Source organism: Apteryx rowi, unplaced genomic scaffold, assembly GCF_003343035.1.
Source record: "Apteryx rowi isolate R43461 unplaced genomic scaffold, aptRow1 scaffold_193, whole genome shotgun sequence".
NCBI lineage: Eukaryota > Metazoa > Chordata > Aves > Apterygiformes > Apterygidae > Apteryx > Apteryx rowi.
Window position 1 is genome coordinate 1,198,797 of NW_020448230.1, and position 23,066 is coordinate 1,221,862.

Genomic DNA, 23,066 nt, shown 5'->3' on the forward strand with positions numbered 1-23,066 from the left:
ATCACCTTTCCAGGGATGCAGGTGAGGCTGACTGGCCTGTAGTTCCCTGGGTCCTCCTTCTTGCCCTTTTTGAAGACTGCAGTGACATTGGCTTTCTTCCAGTCCTCAGGCACCTCTCCTGTTCTCCATGACCTTTCAAAGATGATGGAGAGGGGCCTAGCAATGACATTTGCCAGCTCCCTCAGCACTTGTGGGTGCATCCCATCGGGGCCCATGGATCTGTGGGTGTCAGGTTTGCCKAAATGATTTCTAACCCACTCCTCCTCCACCAAGGGAAAGTCTTCCTTCCTCCAGACTTTCTCTCTTGTCTCCATGSTCTGGGGTTCCTGAGGGCTGGCCTGAGCAGTAAAGACTGCAGCAAAGGCGGCATTCAGTAACTCTGCCTTCTCTGCATCCTTCATCACCAGGGCACCCACCCCATTCAGCAAAGGGCCCACATTTTCCCTAGTCTTCCTCTTGCTACTGATGTATTTGAAGAAGCCCTTCTTGTTGTCCTTGACATCTCTTGCCAGATTTAATTCCAAACGGGCCTTAGCCTTCCTCGTCACATCCCTGCATACTCTGACAATGTTCCTGTATTCCTCCCAAGTGGCCTGTCCCCCTTTCTACATTCTGTAGACTTCCTTCTTCTGTTTGAATTTTGCCAGGAGCTCCTTGTCCATCCACGCAGGTCTCCTGCCCCCCTTTTGCTTGACTTCTTACTCATAGGGATGCACYGCTCTTGAGCCTGGAGGAGGTGATGCTTGAATATTAACCAGCTCTCTTGGACCCCCCCGCTCCCTTCCTTCTAGGGCCCTAATCCATGGGATTCCTCCAAGTAGGTCCCTGAAGAGGCCAAAGTTTGCTCTCCTGAAGTCCAGGGTTGCGATCCTGCTTATTGCCCTGCCTCCTCCTCGCAGCATCCTGAACTCCACCATCTAATGGTCACTGCAGCCAAGGACACGCCTGTGTCCAATCCTCTTTGGTCAAGCCACATCACACAAAGCCAGGCCCCCCAGCACACATGCAATTTTATGCAGTCACAGCAATGTTACACAATCTGCTTTCCTGATAAAACTAGTGGCTGCAAGGAAGCAAGATGAAGTATTACTTTTTGTATACTGTCTCCCCAAAACAGCTAAGCCTGTTCAAAATGCCTATCAAGATAACTTGGTCCTGGTTACAGTAAAGACCATCTTTCCTTTTAGAAAGCAATGCTAGACCTGGCTTTATTTTCTTAACCCACTGATTTGCTGTTCAAACTTTGAGGGAGTCGCTTACCTTCTCCATGCTGTTTTCCCAATGAAAATCAACAAAGCGGATGTTCAGCCAAGGCCACCATCACTGAATTACGAAAACCTTCCTGAAGGTTTCTTTCTCTAGGGAAGATAGTACTTACTACTAGATGTCTTCAAAAAGTCTGAAATGCTTTTTTTCCATTCCCAGCCAGTGTGGCATAACAAGCTTCAACACTCTGTGGCACCATGTAATACTGTTAACATTGTTAGGCTGCTGTGTCAGCCATGATAAATGTCCTACTTTTCCAGTTTGGGAACAGGCTGGTATTACACTGCTCTTTCCTTACAAATATTTCATGCCCTCACAGCTAACTATCATAACTTTGTCAATGAAGCAGATTCTCCCCCTTTTGCAAACAGGTAAAGCATGGCTGAATTTAGTCATGAGCATAAGTAGTTTAAAACTTCAGTGGGCTGCTAAGTCTTACCTCAGACAGCAGCACTGTAACAGGAGTTACAGTTGAGTGGCAGCTCCGTTACCAGACTCTACATTCACAGCTGAAGCTGACATGTGAAAGCACCAAGTAGATAAAGGTGACATCTGATACCCAGTCTTAAGTGAATTCAGGTACCTTCCACTCTAGTGAGTCACAGCAGGAGGGCTGTAACCCCCTCCAGACCGAGGCACACGTGCTGCACTCATCGCTCATCATCTTACACTCCCTATAGTGATTTCTGCCTCATTTGTTCACTGCATCTCACACTTGTCTTATCTGAAGACTGTGACCATTAGAGAATCTCCACTTGAAAATGTCACCCCTACATAAAGTTCTCCACAGACACAGAGTTGATATGTTTTGTCCATTTTTTCCCCTTCCCTCCCTCCCTACATACGACTTGTCTTCCTCTTCTCGGTAATCTACCAGAAATAAAATTACTTGATACCTTAGCACACCATTTCTGTAGAAAGATCCAGCAAAATTCATTTTTTCAGTCTGAAGAAAAAAGTACTATCAATTCTCCTAAGTTCATACAATGGTTATTCTAAGGCAAGCCTAGAAGTCAGTTACTAGAACAGGAAGGTATCAGCATATCCTGCACCCCACAAAAAAGGGGGTTTATATTACAAATTAAACAGATCTTCATAGAAAGTTTCAAGTGTATGAAGTTTCTCTTGGACTAACTAAGATGAAAAAACGGCCCCATTCTGAACTCCCACTTCTTTTTATAGTGCTGTAGGTGAGACAACTTCAGTGAATTGCCTTTTTGTTTATGACTTTCACATCAGTTTCAGTCCCTCTCAGAAACAGATTGGTACAGTTTACCCTATCATAAATTTGGTCATTTGCAGACATGATCATTGACCCTTCAAAGAATTATCTGTCATGGCAGAGGAAGACTACAGATTTAAAAGGACAGTAACTAAGATAAGTATGTTCCCTGCAACATGAGCCAAAATTCTGGAGTAGGATGCCTGGACCTTTTGTTTTTCCAGCCTGCGGTCCTAAAATGCTCTAGATTAGCTAAATAAAGTTTTCACTGTGGAGTAAGCCCACAGTAAGGAGCAACACAAGGGGATGCATACGCAGGGACAACAGTGAGAAGGAAGGCTATCTCTTTGCTCTTACAGTCAAGAACATGCTCCAGAATAGCTCTTCCTATGGCAACTGGAAAGCAGCCCAGGCAGCTTCTACATAGGGCAATTTTTCCTTTTGCAAGTTGGTTTCTGTCTTGTCATCTACCTTGCTAGAATGAACCTATCTTATTTTCATTCTTAGCCTTGCCTGATGGAAGAGGTAGTCCCAAGAAAATTTAACAGGCACTAGGCAATTTGCCCTTCAAGGATTTATACAGGCCACAGAACAGACACACACCACTCAGATCTTTGAGACTATCACAAGATATTCCACTCCCCATTTCATTAATCACCTTAAGAGCAAGCAACGCTCAGTACCAGATCTGTGAAGGAAAACATCTTTAGCAGCAAAGGCCAGCTCTCCTTCAGTAAGCAGATGGCAACAGAAAGACATATTGTGCCTTTGCTTTATACTGGATATTATACCAGCATAGCTATGCATGCCATGAACGGTGAGGGAAGGGGAAAGATAGACTATTTTGATCATTCTGGCTATTCACAAGTGCAACGTAGGCTTGGGAGCTTCACTTGAGAATTTCTGAATCAGACTCACCATTTCAGTCAGCAGCAAAATTGATAGCAATGTTTGTCATTCACAGACTTCAAAATAATAGGCAGACTGTAAAGTCGATTTTGTTTCTCCTGTTTACCCCATTTCCCCAAACCCACCAGAAGAGCTACAGTGACTTCAGAGAAAGTATTGTTCACAACACATATGTACTTCCATTTTTAACTTTACCTTACTTCTGTATATTTTTATTTACTTGTTAAAGTCCCATAACAAAGACATGTTCTAAAGCTAGGTAAAGTACATGACAAGCTCAACCTATTGTAAAGGCACATTCTGGAAAGCTACTGTAAAGTATCAATTTCTGTATTTAAAGATTCAAAGTCCTATACTTACGAAAGGTCGGCTCTTTATAAGTAGCTTCCATAGGCAGAAGAGGGGAACCCACACAAAAACAGTCCTAAAGCAGTAAATTGCTCACTAAACATAAAAAAGTATCTCTTAAAGACAAGTTGAAAGACTCACTTTCCCCACCAAATGTTTGGCCTGTCCAGTTTTTTCTGCATTATCCTGTTAAAAACAGCCTCCAAATCAATGTAACAGTCATCATCCGTCTTCAGCAACAGATCAAAGCTTGTTGATTCAACTGTCCTGTAGCCAAAAAGAAGAGTGATGAGATGCTGAACTGTAGCCCACAAACTACAGTTATGCAAGAGAACCCTCTGCAAGGGTTTTTTTGGGAAGCAGAGCTGAAAGGAGGAGGGAATGACTGATATTCCTTCCCTCAGCTTTTAAATGTTTTCCCTATTGACCAAGGCCGACTGCTTGTCCTACAGAGAAGATGCAGCTGATATAATATGATCCTATAGCAGGGATTTGTGCATGAGCTGAAGAAAAGAAACTTGAAGAAAGGGCTTTGTTCTCTAGGACAGATGTTGGATTTACTTGTAATGAATCTGTCTTAAATAGTGTTGACCTCATAAGGATATGAATTCCTGCTGATGACTGCAGCACAGCTGTTAAAAGCCAATGGCTACATAAAGGGTCAGTAAGTACTCTACTCTTCAGGATAAGACAGTCAGCCCAAGGGCAGTACAACAGTGAAAGGTTACAAGGAACATCTGTGGTAATAGCTTTGTACTTGTTCTTCCTTGGTAAAGCACCCTTCAAATATGAAATAAGTAATTTTTAACTGCCTGAAATATTGAAATATCTGTCACTTGTAAAATAACTGAAGAAGCTCAAAATTCTAGAGATTATCCCTCGGTTTATCAACAACTTGTGCAAGTTGTCAGATAACATAACATGTTGGATTATCTTGCACTACAAGCAAGAACAGTAATCCCTAAGAGAAAATGCTTTCTTTTCAACTTACCATCGGTAGAAGTTCAGCAGTTTGGCTGGAACGTTTCTGTAAGTGTCAGTAACGTCTACAAAAACAATATCATCATAGGTACTGCTTTCTTCCTTCAATAAAGCATCTTCTTTTTCGAGATTTTTTATATGACTTGCAAACCTTTCAGGGCGAGTATGCAGGCTTTTTAAAAGAGCATCACCTTCTGAAAAAAGCAGCACTGATCATTAGACAAGATGTACTATTTCACATGCTTCTCTTGGATCATATATAACATACCGACAAAATGAATCTGAAAATGTGTCCTACTCAATCCAGTTAAGAAAATCCTAAAATTAGTTTAGAAATTTGTATCAACAAAAGTTAAAAGTGCAGAAGAATAAATATATATAGATATATATACACACACACACATATATATTTGCATTAGATCTGATGCAGCTTATATAATGTTTAAAGTAAAAAGGTATTTTCTTCCTTTTCAGTAACAAAARCATTCAACTTTTTAAGGTTGTTCAAAATAAGGAGTTGTCTGGGACTTCACTCTTACTCTTATAAAGTAGATTAGCAAGGCTGTTCTGTATTACACCACTGAGTTCTAAGCATATATATCTGTAGCATAAAATAAAAAACACAACCCAAAGCAAAACAAGAAAACACCTATGCTAAATATTATCAAACTGACATTGCTCTGATTAAGCATAGGTGGTCCCTGCTGAACTGCATCACATAATTAACTGTACATAAAAGCTAAAGAGATACTGTAATACTGAACTACTTGATAAGGAGGTAGTCTGTGGGTACTGAACTTTTTGACAAACAGGATGGGAAAGGCTTTAGCACACCTCAGTTTATGCTCCTACACAGATGACAAGACGACAGGACTGCCCAATTGTATCTGCCAGGTCTAGCTACAAAAGCACGGGAACAATGCTCTGAAAGTCATTGCTTGTGTTGGCTATGATGGACAAATAACACAACCATTGCAGATGTCAACTTCAGTGCTATGTGCCTGAAAGCGCAGATGTTGGAAAAGGCTCCTATCAGGTCTCTGAACATCCTGCTGAAATAGGTATAAAATAGCAACAGTAGTGGTGGAAAAACAGGCTATTTTAGGTAGTCACTGTTTGTACACAGTTAATATAAAACATTATGGCACAGTATTTCTAATTCTAAAAGTAGCAGGACTGGACAAATGTGAAAATTAATCAGGGAAAGATTTCTTGAGGGCACTATTACATGACATTTTTTAACTTGGGTTTGGTAACAAAAAACAAGGACAGGGAAGCAAGTCCAGATAAAAATGTTACTTCTGTTAATAAAAAGACAAAGGAATAAAAGTCAACTGGAGTGGTTGACAAAGGGAAAGCAAAGACACCATATCAGGACATTGCCATTAGGCAGAATAAAATAGAGGAGAAAAAAAAAAAAAATCAATTGTTTCTACTAAAATAAAACTTCTTAAATTGATTGAATTTATAGAGATAACATGATTTTTACCTCAGAAATGTAATTACTGATCTTATTGTATCACAACATCAAATATGATGCTACGTTTTGCAGACTTACCTTGAACAGTGTAGATAAAACCACCTGCTATTCCCTCCACACCTTCTGTGAATTCATGTGGCAACGACCCTTCCCCTGCCTGCTAGGAACAGATTAATGGAAAGAAAGAAATTAGTTCATCTCTCATTACTGAAATGCTTTTCTCTGAGATTTTAAGTTGTAAAGTTTTCTGGTAACTAAGAATGAAATTAATTTAAAGCACTTCTGGTACCTCCATAATGAAAGATAATTCAACTGCAAGTTTCTGTGGCAGTTTTGAAAGTTTCATGAAAGCTAATGGCATTGTGAGTTCAAAACCATGGCAACTCTGAATACCTCAAATATACTTATTTCACCATCCACTGAAACTTTTAGAAAGCTGGTTTTGAGGTTGAGATGAAAATGTAAAGTTAATCTAGCATAATTACAATGGCACAGCATATTTAATCAAGCAAAGTTTTGACAGAAGAAGAGACACTGCCAGAATTCACCAAAAAGCAAAACAAAGGGGGGGGGGGGAACCACACCAAAAAAGCCCAAGCTCAATTCCATTGATTTCACTGGAAATCTTAGCACAAGATTTTTGACCCATTTTGCCATTTATCATATACTGATAGAGCTTCACAGCTGACAAAGACAATGGGTGAACTTTACTCCCTTCAGAACAAAAAAACATGCCCTTTAGTAGCATCATTTTTCGCATGCCATAACCCATTTCCTGGATGAAACAAGTTTCAACTCAGACAACAGAAGCAGGCCAACCGAATTAACAATTCACAGAGAAACAGAGGAAAGCAAAATGATAGATGTCTGAGACTTACAGAAAAAAAAAAAAAAAGAAAATATGGTTGGAAAGAGAAAAATATGACTAGGTAACTCACTGTAATGACTCTGAAAACACCCCCTCCATCATTCACCATCACTTTCTGAAGGTTTCTCGAAACAAGGCCCTGAAGATCCTGGCTTTCCCACACAATGGTACCTTCGAAACTCTGTTAAGAGAGCACAACACTGTTACACAGATATTCAAAGATTTTAAAGGATGAAAATCAGACAGTTTTTTAATTTTAAAATAGTCATCTTTATGCAAAGCATAGTCTGAACACACAATGTAAATGTTTTACTTATGCTTTAATAAAAATAAGTTACAGATAAAAAAGACATCTGTGAAAATCCGTAACACATAATCATGCTTTTAAGACTAATCATGAGTCTCTGCATTAGGAACAATATTAAAGTTTTAACAGAAGTCTGACATAAAAGCCTTTGGCTTTTTAACATCATTAAGATGGCATTTAAAGGTGAACTGAAGTGCTTTTTTTAAAAATCAACTATAGAATCCTGCATTACAAAGAGAATACATTAAAACAGATTTGTAAATAAGTGCTGCTTTTTAGTTATCTGCCAAAATCAAAGATCAGAGACTTGACCCTGACATCAGCAAAATTCAAAGGAAAATAGAGCCACCTTTATCCTGGTAAAGCTGTCATGAGCTACTGTAGGAGAGTCACAGAACTCTGGCCTCACATCTTGGCAAGTAGGAAAAGGAAGAGAAAGACAGACAAGTGAATCTCTTTAGAACTTTTTATTTTTAATTGTCAATTTAAGTTATATCAATGCATGTTGTATGCATAAGATCTTGCATTTAAAAGCATTTCACTTCAACTTTAAACTATTCTGCCTAACAGTCCAACTATTGCACATTTTATATAAGACTTTTTTCCTGAAAACTCCTGAGAATGTGCAAAAGGACAAGAAGTGGTATGTTGTAAAGGTAAGAGCAGTGGTAGTATTATACTTTCTCATTTTTTAAGCAATCTTACTCTCATCATGAGGTAACATACAGTAGTCGTATGGCTATTACACACTGACTACTAGATAAGTGGGTTCAGTTTTGTTTCTCCCAGCTTCATATGAAAAACACTGGTAGCTATTATGCACCTGAGAACAGAAAAACAACTTGTTTTAACTATTTGTAGATACATCTCTTTGCTGCTTTGGAAAGTCCTTCCGTTCACTTCTGCTAACCTCTCAGCTTCTCCCATTTCAGGTTCCTTGTACTGTTACCTTCTCCAGAAACTCTCCATTACTGACACATCATTAAGCTCAGCTTTCAGTCCAGCTCAAATTCTTTGCTTTCCTCCAGATCTCAACAGCTGCAGCATTCTTGATATTTAATCTGAGCTGCATATTTCAGAACTCTCTCATCTATTATAAATAATTCCAGCTTTATAATCTAATAATGGAGCTAGTCAATGTCTATTCAAGCCCGACTTGCATGCTCCATACCTCCCCCTTACTTGTTTAATTACCTGTCAGTTATCAAAACAAATGGACCACTGTGAAGACTTTTAGTGGCAGGACCCCTGAACACCCCACACAGTGAAAAGCATACTCTGTACTTCTGTATTTGCAAGGGTTGTCATCTCCCATTCCAACATTTTTTGCTGCAGGGAATAGGCTCTAATCCCACTTTTGTAACTTGGATATGGACACAACCTTGGGAAATCTGCTCAGTGAGTCTGTGAGTCCTTTCACTCCTCAGCAATGAGCAATATGAAAATCCTTACTACAATCACTGATACTGACCTCAAACATGTACTGAGAGTCTTAATCAGTTATTACCAGTGAAGCCTGAATGCAGAGTGTTTTAGAGCTGTTCCAGGCTGAGAGACTTGTAAGCAAATTTTATAATGACTTTGGCCTTCAGCTATTCTTTTTCTAAGCAGGTTAATGGAAGCTGAGGCCTAAAAATGCTGAAAGCAGCGCATTAGTGGCACAGCTGAGACTACATCATCTGTTTTTTCCCCATTTAAATTCCAACCTTGTTGCTGCCAGAGTGCAGTGGCATTTACAATGAATACCAAACAGGTGTGCCGACATAACGCAGCCCTGTCAAGCTCCTCTCCTAATGTTAAACAGTGCTGTGCTTTTTTGTTTCTCCAGCTACTCTTCATTAGTAATACAGAGTTCATATGGTACAGAGTCCCATTGCCACACAAGCGGCCTGTGGCTTTTTGTCACCATAAATGCATTGCTCAGGCTTGGCTATCAGAGCCCCTCTGTGAGTTTTAGTTATCTGCTGGTTCTGCTCTCCTGCGTTTTCAGTCATTCCAGAGCTGAATGATCGATTCAGTCTTTGACAATCTGGCCTGCCAGATGCTTACTCTAATGCTGCATTTCCCTCCCTCTCCCCAGGATGAGCAGAAAGAGCAGCACTTCAGCTGCAAGATGAATGAAGCTCTTCAGCAATATGTACAATCCATTACTTCTTGAATGTGGAGGGGCAGAGAATAGATATCGTCTCAGAACCCAACTCGTGACAATTAAACAGTTCACTAAATTTACTGCTCTCAAACAAGTAGATGGGAACATGTGGGCGTTATCTCTTCTGAATCATCTTGTATGCTTCAGCATCCTAAGTATCACGGAGACTACATGCTGTGCATAAACCCTATTAATCTACATTAGAAACATCGTGTTATCCTGTAAGCATTCAGCGCATGACATGTATCAGATTAAGGATGCCCACACAAAGAAATATATGAATACTAATATTCCTTTTCTAAATTAAATACTTCCCATCTGCCTTTCAGGAAAAATGCAATCATTTATAGCTAAATTACAGCTGCCTAGAATTTTAGTATCTCAGAACAAAGTCTTCAAAGACTTACAGGACTAAGGCTTATCCACTACAGTACCAAACTATTAGGCAACTAATAGTCTAGGCAGGGGGGAACCACATCCACACACCCCTGAATGATTTTCATATCAAATTAAAAACTGTCAAAACGTATACATAAAATACTGCAAGAAGTATGCTTATTTGAAAGGTTTCCTGCCAACATAACAGTCCTGTGGACTATTCAGTAAAAACTGTTTAAGATGATAGACGAGTCAATCAGCTGCAGATTCTTCCTAAAAGGAGATTTCCAAATGCATTACGTCTTACAGAGCCAGTGGAATAAACTGGGGACTGAACTGGCCCCAAATGTCTCTTCCCCCCCAGTTCAGTCCTTTCTCTTTTCTCCTCCTAATCTTTCATAAAAAACATTTAATATCTTCCACAGCAAAGCAATCCAGACACACAGACAACTTACAGAAATAGCAACAAGTGCCCAGGTATATGGGAAAACATTTAAATGAAGGGAAACAGCCTAAAATGACAGCCGACACATTTAGAGAAAGACCACTGGTTCAGCAGGAACAACAACTTGTATCTTGGGGGGGCTCTACTGAACCACAATTCTCATTCTGAGTCAATCTGTATTTCATTACACCTTCACTGTAACAATATTAGGTTTTTCCTACCTATATTCTGTCCTTTCTGTGTTTGCCTAAGCAGCCACAATTAGGTAGTACAGATCCTACTCTTGGGCTGCACCCCCATTCCAGAAAGGATGACAAAACTTTGGACCCTGCCTTGATAGCTTTGCTACTATTATCTCAGGCTAAGCAAGAATGCTAACACTCATTACTCCCCAAACTAGTCTCTTCCCAAATTTCCGAGGGGCACCCACTTAAAGAAAATAACAGCACTGCTGTGGAATCGTGACAGGTTTTAAAAACCTGAGTGTCACTCTTGTGTGCCACTTGCTGCATCCACTAATTTACAGATGGATCCTACTAAAAATCTTCCTGAAGTTCTATTTCTTGTTTCCTTGCATGGTTCAATGAACGAGCAGTGAAGCTTACAATGTCCTCACTGCCACTGCCACTGCCCCAAAGGGAACAATCAGAACTTCAGCAGCCCTCAGTAAGCATTCGGTAACTAACCATTAGTTATCATTAATGTCTTTGCAATATATAACATGTAATGCCTTTCTGTTGTGCCCAAAACAYCAGAAGCAGAAAGCTCTTTTCCAGCTGTTCTCTAGAAATTTGAGCCCTCCCCCCACATCTTTTATACTAACCTCTGAAAAAGCAGGAAGGAGAGAGGTGTCCCATTCTCTGGGGAGAATCTAAAGGGAGACAGTTTTTTCTCAAAAGCTGAAAACCTTTCTGCAATAGTGAAATTGTTACTGTTTCTCCAAGAAAACTTTTTAATCAACTCATTTTTCAGGCTTTCCTTTATAACTATTGGTGATAAAGAGATGGTGAAACAAGTTTTGGACTTCAGCATATCATCCCAACTACTGTTCTAGAGGTTTTCATTTGCTCTCTTCTGCCTCCTCAAGCAAAGGTCAGTTTTATCAGTCAGTCTGTTCAGCCAACATAAAAGAACCACAGGCAGCTCTGATACTGCACATACCTCTGGCAAAATGAACTGCTCTACTGGCTTGTACCACAATCTGTTCACTTGCACTCCACAGCTTGGTGGGCTAAAGCGAGCACTGAAGAGAGCTTCCTGTGCGTAATGACAACAACAACAATCATTACAAGTGCTGCCAGATTATGCAAACCTTGATCATCTTAGCTAGTTACAATAGAAACAATAGGCTTATTGTTTCTGTAAAATACTTACTGGAAAATTTCTTCTTAAGATAGTCTTAGAGACTCCACAGAATTCAAGCATTAAATTGATACGGAAGAAGCAAGCAATGATCAAGCAAGTTTCATTAGAAGTCTGACCAACACAGCGTGCTGTCTAGGAGAGTCAGTCTCCCAGTCTACTGAATTCCTAACTTTTATTTAAATAGGTGATTACTATTAATTGTAACAGAGGATGCTGGCCRCTAAAACTTCATTGCTACTATATCACATAGGCCATCAAACTGCTCTTAGACAACAACAAGCAATATAAAGATGCTGCATTGCCAGCATATGCTCAATCACTGCCTGCAGGACTCAAGTTCTATACGTGGATTACCCTGAATTTTCATTCTGCACTATGGCACACCAAGACACAAATATCAGTCCACTTTACAGAACAGATAGTGCAGCAGATTTGGCATCAGTGAAGTTTAAACTTTTATCATTGGGCTAGTAGGGACACAACTGTTCTCTCCAGCACTTCTGTATATTAATTTTAGACACAAAGAAGGGAGGTTTCCAAATTAGCATACATGTGTCCTTTCAAAGCAGCTACCTGAATTGGGCAGGAGCCCCCGACACTACTTCTGTGTCAAACTATGTTGGGGGTGCCTCAATTTGCAGGGGAGAGGCAGAGATATAGGTAGAGGAGAGGAAAGACTAGGGGGAGTTGAAAGAATGCTTCCTGCTGTTTATACAGCAAGGCAGGTGCTGCACCCAATGGTGGTACACATGATGGGCATTAACCTAGTGTGCCTGGAACTTTTAAAACACTTACCTTTCTGTGAAAATGCACATTCCCACATTTCTGTAATTAACATGAATTCATCTAATTAATGCTGAATAGTTAACCAACATAAACCTGAACACAGCATACCATGATTTTCTTTGCTATAATAAAACTATTTCTTTTGAAATTCACTGTGAAAAAACATATTTTAGTGTACTTTTTGTACCTAGTTTTAATTTTCAGTTTAGCTTGAAATTCTTCTTACTATAACATAGCCAGAACTCCTGAAACTGGCCCATCAGGTTACTAGTGGAGATAAATAAAATATACCAAACACAATGATCATGCTCAATGATTTTTTTTTGTGTGTTTTTCCGCCAGGTTTTCTTTTCATAAGCACTAAGCTATCCTATCAAATCTATAACTGAGCTTGGGAGTGGGGGGGGAGGGAGAGGGGAAGTTATCACTAGAAGTTTGACTATTACCTGTAAATACCAGTTGCTAGAAATCTCAAAATGTCTTCCTGAAGGACAGATAAGAAAAAAAATTACAGCTGTACTGCATCTCTTTGTCTCAAAGCACTCAATGGGTCCATCTGGACATGTGTTTTAAATATATTTAAACAGTTTATTTTTAATTCCTTAATACTTATCAAAAAATTAGAACCTCAAATGCAACCAAAACTGTGTCTTGGTATTAGAGATTAATGTTCTTTCAAAGAGCGTTCAAGTTAACTCATGTCACTTTGTGAATTCCATTTTCCTTTTTTTCAGATCAGTTGTGTATATAAGCTGTGAAATAAGAAGAATTTATAGTGCAATAGACAAAAAAATATAATTCATATGCTTGCCGGTTAAGTAGTTCTCTTCTAAATCATCACAGTATAGCATTTTCTGTAAGAACTTAATCCACAACAAAGAGAAAATATGACTTAGTTCAGTTGCAAAAGATAACTACAATACTCTACCTCATGTTCTGCCTGGTACAGTTTTACAGTGATGTTCCGCTGGAATCCCACACCATCAGCCTCATAAAATACCCCAAGACTGGTAATGACAATGGGGTAAAGTACACGAAAGTTCACACTGACAATTTTGTCTTCAGAGAGCACAGAAGGTATGTCCTCAGGGAGGCTGAAAGCTTCAATTTCCTGATTCAAAACTGTATGAAAAAGAAAGGAGAAAGGTAATGTGAGAAGATTTCATTGTTTTGGAACTGGATACACACAAGGTGCACCAATTAATTAGGCTGGCAAGTGCACAGGGCAATCACGTGCTGGAGGAGGGAAAGACAGTTGACTGCACACTATGGTAAGGAGAAACTCAGAGTGATGCAGCAGTCTGCTGCTTTCCAGCAACTGCAAGTCAATGCCTACATAACCACCAAGAAAAGACTAGAAACACAATATATCCACAGAGAGAAGACAAAAACACTATTAAGATTGCATGAGTATCTGTATATTAATGYATTAAATAATTATTCATGTATCAAAACTGCTTACACCTCCACTTAATTGGGCTCCCCTTAAGCCCTGAGGTACCATCTCTTCTTGGGAGAATGGTTAAAGTAATCGTTGCCATTTAAAGAGAAACAAAAGTCTCATTTTAAGGTGAATCATCACTTAAGAGCCAAGCAGTTCCTTAACTTGTTGAGTTCCTTAACTTGGAATTAAAGAGCAAAAATTAATTAGGAAAAAAAAGAAAATGACAGGAAGAAAATACAATTTTAGTTAAGTATTTTTACATGGCAGCATTTCATTATTCTCAGTTTCATTTTTCTTAGTTGTTCCCTCTCTAGGGCATAATCTGAAAACCCTGTCAGGCAGACATGATTAGAACCCATTCCTCCCAAAGTGTCACCACTAGGGAAGTCTGCTGTACACCTAAGAATCCTTTCTCAGCCTTGCTACCATCTCTCATTCCAGCTCTTTCCAACTTCATTTTACACAGGGGTAGAGTAAAAAATTTACATTTCAGGGAACAGTCTCTCCCAAGTCACCAAGGGGAATGCAAATCCATTAGAAGTCAATGGCCTGCCCTTTGCAACCTCAAAGATCCCTCCCCCCTTTCACGCACTGCTCACAGTACTCACAGGAAGGTTATACAACTGGCAGGAAGGCATTTTCGGGATGGCATGCATTTGCAAGACTGGCTGTCCCAGTTAAGCACCCCTGAACTGTTCTCATAAAGATGATTCAGTTCTACTACAGATCACAGAATTTTTAAAAGTTAACTTCTGTACCTGGGTTACTGATGTTCAGAAGTTTGCAGGAGTATGGATCTTCTCTGTCCTCCACTGGCACAGCACAACCATGCGCACCTATTATAAACTTCACAAGGACACTAAAATAATTTGGTTTTATTAACACCAGTTCTCTTCCCTCTACCTTCAATAAACTTATTTCATCACAACAGCCTGCCTTTCACAGGATTAAGATTTTGAACCCCTTAAAAATCAGCTACCAGGCTCAATGTAGAGTAACTATGTGAATCCCTGCATGAAGGTTCAATTCCAAACCCACATTAGTCTTCTACATTTCATAACGAGGCCACAGGGAGAGATCAGCAACCAGAAATGGGATTCAAGACAGCCAGCATGCTAAGCAGAAAAAGACATAAGCCAGCACTGAAGGATCCTGAAACCCCGCCTCTCCCTGCCTGAGTTAGTTGCTTAACTTAGGACTGCTTAAATATTCTGCATTCAAAGGTAATGAATAAATTAATAATAATAATAAGGATACATAGCACCAAAGGAGGGACAAGAACTACAGTCTACCATTACAGTGAAATGTCTCAACCTTGGGTTGCAGCCAACCAACTGGTTGCTCTTTCTGGCCCCAAACATGGCAACACCACAGCCAGGAGATAACAAGCAGTAAAAAGAGGCAGAGCACTCAGCTTAGCCCAGACTTCCACCTAGCAACTAAGTATCCTGAAACTCCATATAAGCTAGGGAAAGAACAGGTTTTAAGCTGAATGTAGCAGCTATGCTTCACTCCAAACTGCATGGTGACACCAAATTTGTGAATGAGAAATGGCTTTTGGTGCAAGACAGGTGCCAAGATGACAAAGCTTCCAGGAATGAACTGCAGCAGAACTTTCACAGCAAAACCATAGCTGTTTGCAGACTCTCAGGTTTACGCAAGCAGTCAGGAAGGGTYCTGCTAGTCACTCACACTGCAGGTGTTTGGAATAATTGGTTCAGCATGGAATAAACCTACACTTCAAGGCTGAAGCTACTCTAAGAAAATTCTGTGGTTCTCTCACCATATGATCATGCTTGCTTTCAAGTATACTGGATTACTAAGCATTCCAAGTTGCATACCATACAAAACATGCATTGCAACGCAAAAAAGGAAAAGTCATTATGCATTGTATACTCTGGTTCTTGTATATCATTAATGAACAATGACATTTAATTGCAAAAACTCAGTATCGAAACCTGAACCTGACTCATTTCCATCTGTGATTCAGGATGGCAAAACTGTATGGAAATTTAACAGCTTAATCTGCACAGTCCCATCAAACCAGTGACTCTCAGTAGTTTCACATTAATTACAAGTCTTACAATCTAGCTCCCCCATCACCGTCACCCCACATCCCAGTCTGTATGCAAAAGAACATACAAACCCTACACAAACAGCATAACCAACTGTCAAAAAGAGCTTTTGGATGGGCTGTCTCTTCATGTCTCTCAGTAAAGATAGCTTCTGGCATGTGCTCAGAAACATACATAAAGCTTTTTTTTTTTTTTTTTTTTTTTTAAATCTTGCCAATTTATTCTGACACATTACCATACTAGAGGCGCCCAGTATTGTCCCATGTAATTCCCAGAACAGCAGTGAGCAATCAAACAATTGCAATTTTATTCCTTGTATTAAAAAGTTCCAGTCCAGAACAAGCAGTATTTTTATATATTTCTAAGCAGATTTAAAAAAATGATCACAATAGAGGATGCTCATGAATGAGGACAAGCCACTCCATTTCCAGAAAAAAGATTAAACCAACATGTTTACTCATCATGTTCTTAGTTTCTCACTAAATCCAGGAAATATAAAACACTTGAGATTACCGTTGGCTCAGCGCAGGATGTTGTTTCAAGTGCTTGAACCAAGTGTTCCTTATAACGCTGCGCAGTTCATGATTGTGCCGAGCTGACAACACACCTACAACAACATCGTAATGCCTCAACTTCCACTGAGGAAAGAAGGCCAGCGGACCTAGAAATATGAAGTAACAAAGGTTTATTATATACACATATTACCACATATCACAGTTGTGAGCAATAATTAAAATGCATACCAAAAGCAAGAGTACTGGGCAGCTGATGAAAACAAGAAGCAGAATTAGTATTGCATTCTTGGTCAAGAATCCAGGAAATATTTTCGACACATCAATAGTAATCTGGGAAAACATTACTACAATGAACTAAGCAAGTCACTGCAGGTAAACAAAACTGGCCAAGACAGCGTGACCTGCAAAGCAGGCAGGAACATAAACCTCAGTTTTGACTGACAGCATCTTCCATTCTTTAAATATTTGCCTGCCTGCCTTTTGAGCAAACTGCCCCCTGGGTGCATGTTCTTGCTGTGCTCCATTTCCTACCAGCCATCAGAAACCTTGTGGGCAAGACACAAGGTCTTACTTTCCACTCTGCAAAACTCTCTTGAGAGAGTCTGGGCCTTCGGCTAGCTCATTGACATCTCCTCAACCATGATTTACCCTAAAACCTGGCAGTTTGTCATTCCTGGTACCAGGTCTTCACTACTAGAATTCACCACTACTCTACCTAGAAAAAAAAACTATTTAAACAAAGCCTGTCATATTCAGAAATACATCCAGCAGTTTTAAAAAGACGGGGGAAAAAATGGGCACCTTTGGCTCACCATCTCACTCTGGTACGTCAAGGCCTATCTTGTTTCTAACTTTCTAAAGCTGAGCACCACACTCTGCCTTCACAAAGAGTATTATATCTTAACACAGAGGAATGCTCTGGCCTTTTCATAGCTGGATGTCACAGCCAATACCTGTAATCTATGGTTTAAGCTTCTGTTGTTTTAATTTAGAGATCATGAAAGTCAGACTTCTTTTAAAGCAGAGTTTTGACTAGATAGAAGCCTAAGAAGCTGTGACTTTGAGCCTGCAAACACCCAGGCAAATAGCTGAACTGCATAGTTTAATTTATCAGCTGTTCTAGAATTGAGAGAGATTTATATTTAGCTATAGCAAAGGATCACTTTCATCTCCTCTCACTAARTTTTTTTTTCCATTAGGCTGCAGACAAAGAAAACAAATCTAAATGCAACTGCTCCAAACTACTCCACACAGCACAGACAAGATTTTTCAAAAAATCTAATTTTAGAGAGACCAAAAATATCTCCAAATCCATACTGCATACTCCCACTAGAAAGAGTTGAATTATAATCCAGATTCTGCTTCCTGTACTAGCTCTTGCTTTCTCTGTTTTGAAATTGAGAAGGTAGATGGGTCTTGTGACAGCTGTTCACTAATCTAGCACTGCCGCARCACCCAGCATGAGAACTGCTACGGTAGGTCACACCAGGCCTCCAACCAGCCCTACACCCTGTCTGCTGGGAGCAGCACACAGCGGAGGGGCCTCGGCCTTGCCCTGCTCTGTGCTGAACCAAGATCTCAGAAGAACTTTTTTGCTTTGGGGGCTGTTGATAATGGCTTGCACTGGACTCCCCAGCCCCTAGACCAAGTAAAACAGTGGTCTGCAATTGGTCCTTAGGGAAGCACACGAGCAGGGCAAGCACACAGGAATTTTTCCACAGGCACACCTTTTTCCACAGTTTGGGGCTGTGCRCTGAACATTTTAGTTCTCCTCACACAAACATGGATTTTCAAGAAAAAAGTTAAGTTCCACAAGTTGTTTAAATGAAATTTTACCAACAGCTACAAGCTTATCACCAACATAAGCAGAGCATTAACCTATTTGTTTAAGAAATGTTTGTATCAACTTAAAATCAAAATGACTTAAAAACCCAAGCACGTAAGCCACTTTATTTCCCCTTCTTCAGTAGCAGTTTTTCACTAAAGCCAACTGTTATGTCTCTTATACCAAACATACGTTAAATTGGTAGCAAGGTTCAGGAATATGATTTGTTTGCTAATAGAGCTACATTCAARCATATTGCCGCATATAACATCCAAAGAACCTTGCAAGACGGATCAGACAGTCTATCTGAACACGGTTCYGGTTTTCCAATATGCTGGTAAATACTGACTAATTAGAGTTTCTGCATGTCTCCAGAGACCTTTATATAACCAAACTCTACCAGTATTCCATGGCAGCAGAGGTACAAGATCATAAGAAATTCCTCCATAGCCTCATAAGTCTTCCTCAGATACCCCTTTTCTTTCCTGGCTCTCCTTCCATCCTTTGATTATTCTTTAAATAGCCTCTGCAGCCTTAAACACAAAGCCTCCCGATCTAAGTCTCACTAGAGGACTAAAATGTTTGTATAGTGCACCTGAGGTACTGTTTACACAGATTTGGTTTCGTCAATACCACTTTTAATTAAAAACAGAACCGTTTTGTTAAACCAAAATTAAAGAAAGATAAAACCAAGAACAGAAGTCTATAAGGCAAATTGAATTAGAACAGCATAAGTTGGCTTAAATCAATTTGAAAAACTCTAAAAATAAGCTACTCAAAAAAATAAGTATTTTAAATGAGTTTATATTTTAAAATGAGTGAAGCCTTTTCTTATGAATCATTCATACAGGAACAACGTTAATGTAGCATATGCTTCCAACTTAACACCCTACTGCTTTTAGAACAGACAGCCCCTTTCTCTTGTTTTATGCACTCTTCGACTTGGTAAGGTAGCACTACAGCACTCTATATTCAGAAGATTGTCTTCTTTGTCCCAAGGGTTATGCCATTTTACTTCTAAAACCATTGAAAATGGAAAAAAAAAAAAAAGGAAAGCTTACTTTTGCAAAATCCTAATGAATAAGCTCCCTACTTGTCAGCAAAGGTTTCTACTCCCTACTGAAAAGTAGGATTAACGTTTGTTAAGCTTTCAGGAAAAGAGAATCAACTGTCTCCCTCTGAACTAGTAGTATTAAAAAAGGGGGCGGGGGGGGGGAAAGGAGATAAAGTCAGAGGTATAGGGGAAAAAAAAAAAGAGGCTATTATTCATTTATAAGGATAATTCAGATATGTGCATACATAGGACCCGATGCAGAGTAAGTTAAGAGAAAACACTGCTGACCTCCAAGTCAATAATAATGAAGTATTTATATAGGCAATCAACACTTGCCACGGGGCCCACATTTATTTCCTTATCACATGTTCTATTTTTGTGCATTCTTATGCCAGCATTTTATGTGTTAGTAACAGGTTTAAAAATATGTAATATATTGTTCTTAATTATCTTGCACAAACAATGTAAGGTAAGACTTTAAAATTTCCAATTACAAAAAAGGAAAAAAAACTGCAAATTTTGTGATTTGCAAAGGATATAGGCAAATCAAATACCAGAATCCTAATCCAAGCTATGCCATGGGCTCTCCGCATGATCCAGTGCAAGCCTCTCCCTATATTTTTCAGGCTTCCCATTTGCTTGACGATACCTCACAAGTGGTCTGGATACTAGCTTGTTAACAACTGAAAAGATAGATATTATAGATATAGATATATAAAGCTATGTATCACGTTTCRTAACAAATCCTGAAAGTCTTGCTAGCTGAAGGGGTGCAGAAGGAGAGGAAGCCTTTCCAGCGCAAAGGCCACACTATCCTTAGTAGCCTCACTTTTGAATTCTTACTATTTCAAAATTGCATCTCTCAGGTGCATCTAGCAGCTCAAGGCTGCTGAGTGGAGTGTAAATAGCCAAATGCACAATGCCTATTTTACACTCTTTCAGACACCAGGCACAAAATGGCTTTCATTTCACTGTTTTGCCTAAGCCTGTTAACCCACAGCAAGGACTACAATAATATGAAAGCAGGCAGCCATCTCTCAGCTGCCAAGATCCATTCAGTTCTGTACAGTAACTGGAAGGAGTACATGGTTAACAGCAAGCTCTTACTGAAGCTCTTCCTGCAACCGGTGCATTTGTAAGGACACACTCCCACACAATTCTCTGATGTCTAACTGTACGCATTTCTAATAGTGCCATTTTTCACCTTGGTCTGAGCTACAGTAAGCTTGCAAAGAATTCTTAAGTCACCAGTTTTCATGAAGCTCAGGGAAAATTGCGGTCTTTGAGACCTCCGCTGCCTGTCAAGCTTGGCCGAGAACTGCCAACAGATGGAAGCGAGGGAGAGAGGGGAGAAGAGGTAAACAAGCGCATAGACGGAGCACAGGACACAAACTCATGGCCCTAGAAGACAAGGCTAAAGATGCAGGGCTGCACCCCCTGCTGAGTCGGACCACCGAAGGACTGCTGACAGGCAGTCTGCTGGCCCCAGCCGGATTATAACCACCTCAGCAGTGGCAAACAGCTCTGTTTTTCAAAATCCTAAACTACAATGATTAACATGCATCTCTTCTTCCTGTGAGACTGACTCTCAAGTAAAATGTCAAGTTAAGCTGCTAATTATATTTACTGTCATTATAAGGAGATGAAAAGACTGAGAGATCATTTCAGCTTGATTCTGTCAATAAACAGGGCAAATGTGATCTTGCTACATAGGCGTCTATTGATCTGTCTCCCAACAACTTCTAAATCTACTGGTCATTTTCAGTCAAGTTTGGCAGAGTTCAGGTCTCAAAGTAAATAAGTTCCTACATGTTTCATGCAACTGCATGGGGCAGACGAGACTTCTTATAATGCCTGCACGGAGAAATGTAGCAGTGTAGGCTTAGCTGCATTATCAGGCATCAGAGAATCTCCATCAGCAGCTGCTAGTATAAGAAAGCTCCACAGGAAGCTGGACTTTGCATCTTCTGCTACCCATGCAGCTTTTCAATAAATAAATAAATAAATTGAATTAGATAGGCCAGGCAGAAGTTATTAGGAATATTTTCAACTTTCACTTCAAAGATAAGGTTAAAATAAAACAAAAAATCCACTCCAACCCCCCAAAAAACCCAACCACAAACACCACCACCACCCCATTCCAGGTGCTATCTCTGCCTATTCTTGTGACTTTGGAACCATATTCCTGTTTTTAAATGCCTTTCTCTTCAGTGCTGCTTTGTGAAAGACCCAAACAAACAAGGAGGAAGGAATTAACTAAATATAAAGGAGGTTTCTATTCACAGAATGCTGATACATGCACCAAAAGAACAAATTAAAGAACAAAAGCATCTCTTCTCCTCTCTCCGATCTTCTTCACTTACACTAATCTACTACAGCTCATCTGCATTATAGGTTTCTGTGTGAAGAGAGCTACGTGGCCTTGCTGCAGGATCTATTTTATACCAGAGCTAAAACTCACCACAATGTGTGCCCCTGGTTGCTGCAGGAGCACAGGACTCCTTGGAACAGACAAACCTTTAGGTAGTGAAAGTAGTAGCACTGGAGGGAAGCTGGTGCTCTGCACACCAACAATGATACCACACTTCCATGCTTCTAGGTAGATCTGGCAACAACAGAACAGGCCAAGCATCAGAAGCACAGGCACAAAAGGAATAAAGCAAAACCTTATTGCAACACCTAAGCCTGATGCTGGGTTTCTTGGAAACACAGCACCTTTATCCTTTGAAGACAGTATTACCAATGGCTGATGACATGGGACAAAACGCCTGCTACTAGAGAAGGCGGCTTGCTTCCTTCTGGCCGTTCTATTTAGTTGTCAATTTAGAAGAGAGTTGGTGAACAATTTCCCTCAGCCACAAGGCTCGTTCTCAAACTCTGGCAGAAGTGGTACTCTTTGCCCTTTACTCCAAAGCCAAATGCATCAAAAATGCAAGCCCGCAGTACTGCTCATTAGCAGTTTGCAAGGTATCAGACATCAGTCCACAGAATGACTCCAACTTAAAAAAAAAAAAAAATCCCAATTCCATTCACAAGTATTTGTCAGCACAGACTGTCAAGAGAGAACTCTTGACTATTGACAGTAAGGATTATAAGGTTCATGACAAAACCAAAACTAGAGCTTTGTTGCAGATTCTTTGTCAATCCTTTCATGCCCATCAAACATCAGTGGGATGTTCATTTCATGGATGGTCCATCCCTGAAAGGCAATGTTCTAGTAAGACCTGATAGATCAAGGACAGGAAACAACTGGCATTTTAGGCAGAACTGCRCAGCAATTGCCAATGACAAACCTGATCTGTTGACAGACTTCAATTTCCAAGGCCACCAACCTATTAGTCTTTACATGTTTATGAAAGGTGAAATAACTTTGTGACCAAGCAATATACAACTCCCTGACAGGTAAGGTTATCATATTTTGAGAGACATCTTTTCTTACGAAAGTATTGCATTTTGCTAGATATTCTTCTTAAGGAGCACGGTATCATTCACAACCTCAGAGGTTGTTTCTACATATTATTTCTATATTGAAAAGCCAAAAGCAGGTTAAAATCTCCTTCCTCCTCTGCCACCTGTCATGCACACAGGCTAGTCTATGCAGGACGTAATCCTAATTCTGCAAGGTGAATCACTAAACACAAGCCTAACC

General features: G+C 39.9%; 1 protein-coding gene across 14 annotated transcripts in view; it reads right to left on the reverse strand.

Moving 5' to 3' along the window:
- The window catches only part of B3GALNT2 (beta-1,3-N-acetylgalactosaminyltransferase 2), a 31,267-nt gene that overhangs the window by 3,981 nt on the left and 4,220 nt on the right, over positions 1-23,066 (reverse strand). For 4 of the 14 annotated variants that reach the window (XM_026062811.1, XM_026062815.1, XM_026062824.1 and 1 more), the window contains exons 2-10: positions 16,537-16,684; positions 14,707-14,807; positions 13,433-13,626; positions 11,515-11,610; positions 11,177-11,224; positions 7,145-7,255; positions 6,285-6,366; positions 4,737-4,920; positions 3,887-4,012 (exon numbers count right to left, since the gene is read on the reverse strand). In XM_026062811.1, the coding sequence (XP_025918596.1) occupies positions 3,887-4,012; positions 4,737-4,920; positions 6,285-6,366; positions 7,145-7,255; positions 11,177-11,224; positions 11,515-11,610; positions 13,433-13,626; positions 14,707-14,807; positions 16,537-16,684 (1,090 nt within the window). Of the gene's footprint in view, positions 1-114; positions 133-862; positions 1,064-1,260; positions 1,359-3,886; positions 4,013-4,736; positions 4,921-6,284; positions 6,367-7,144; positions 7,256-11,176; positions 11,225-11,514; positions 11,611-13,432; positions 13,627-14,706; positions 14,808-16,536; positions 16,685-23,066 lie in introns of those variants that run through there. The other 10 variants (XM_026062821.1, XM_026062820.1, XM_026062822.1 and 7 more) reach the window with 9 other exon arrangements.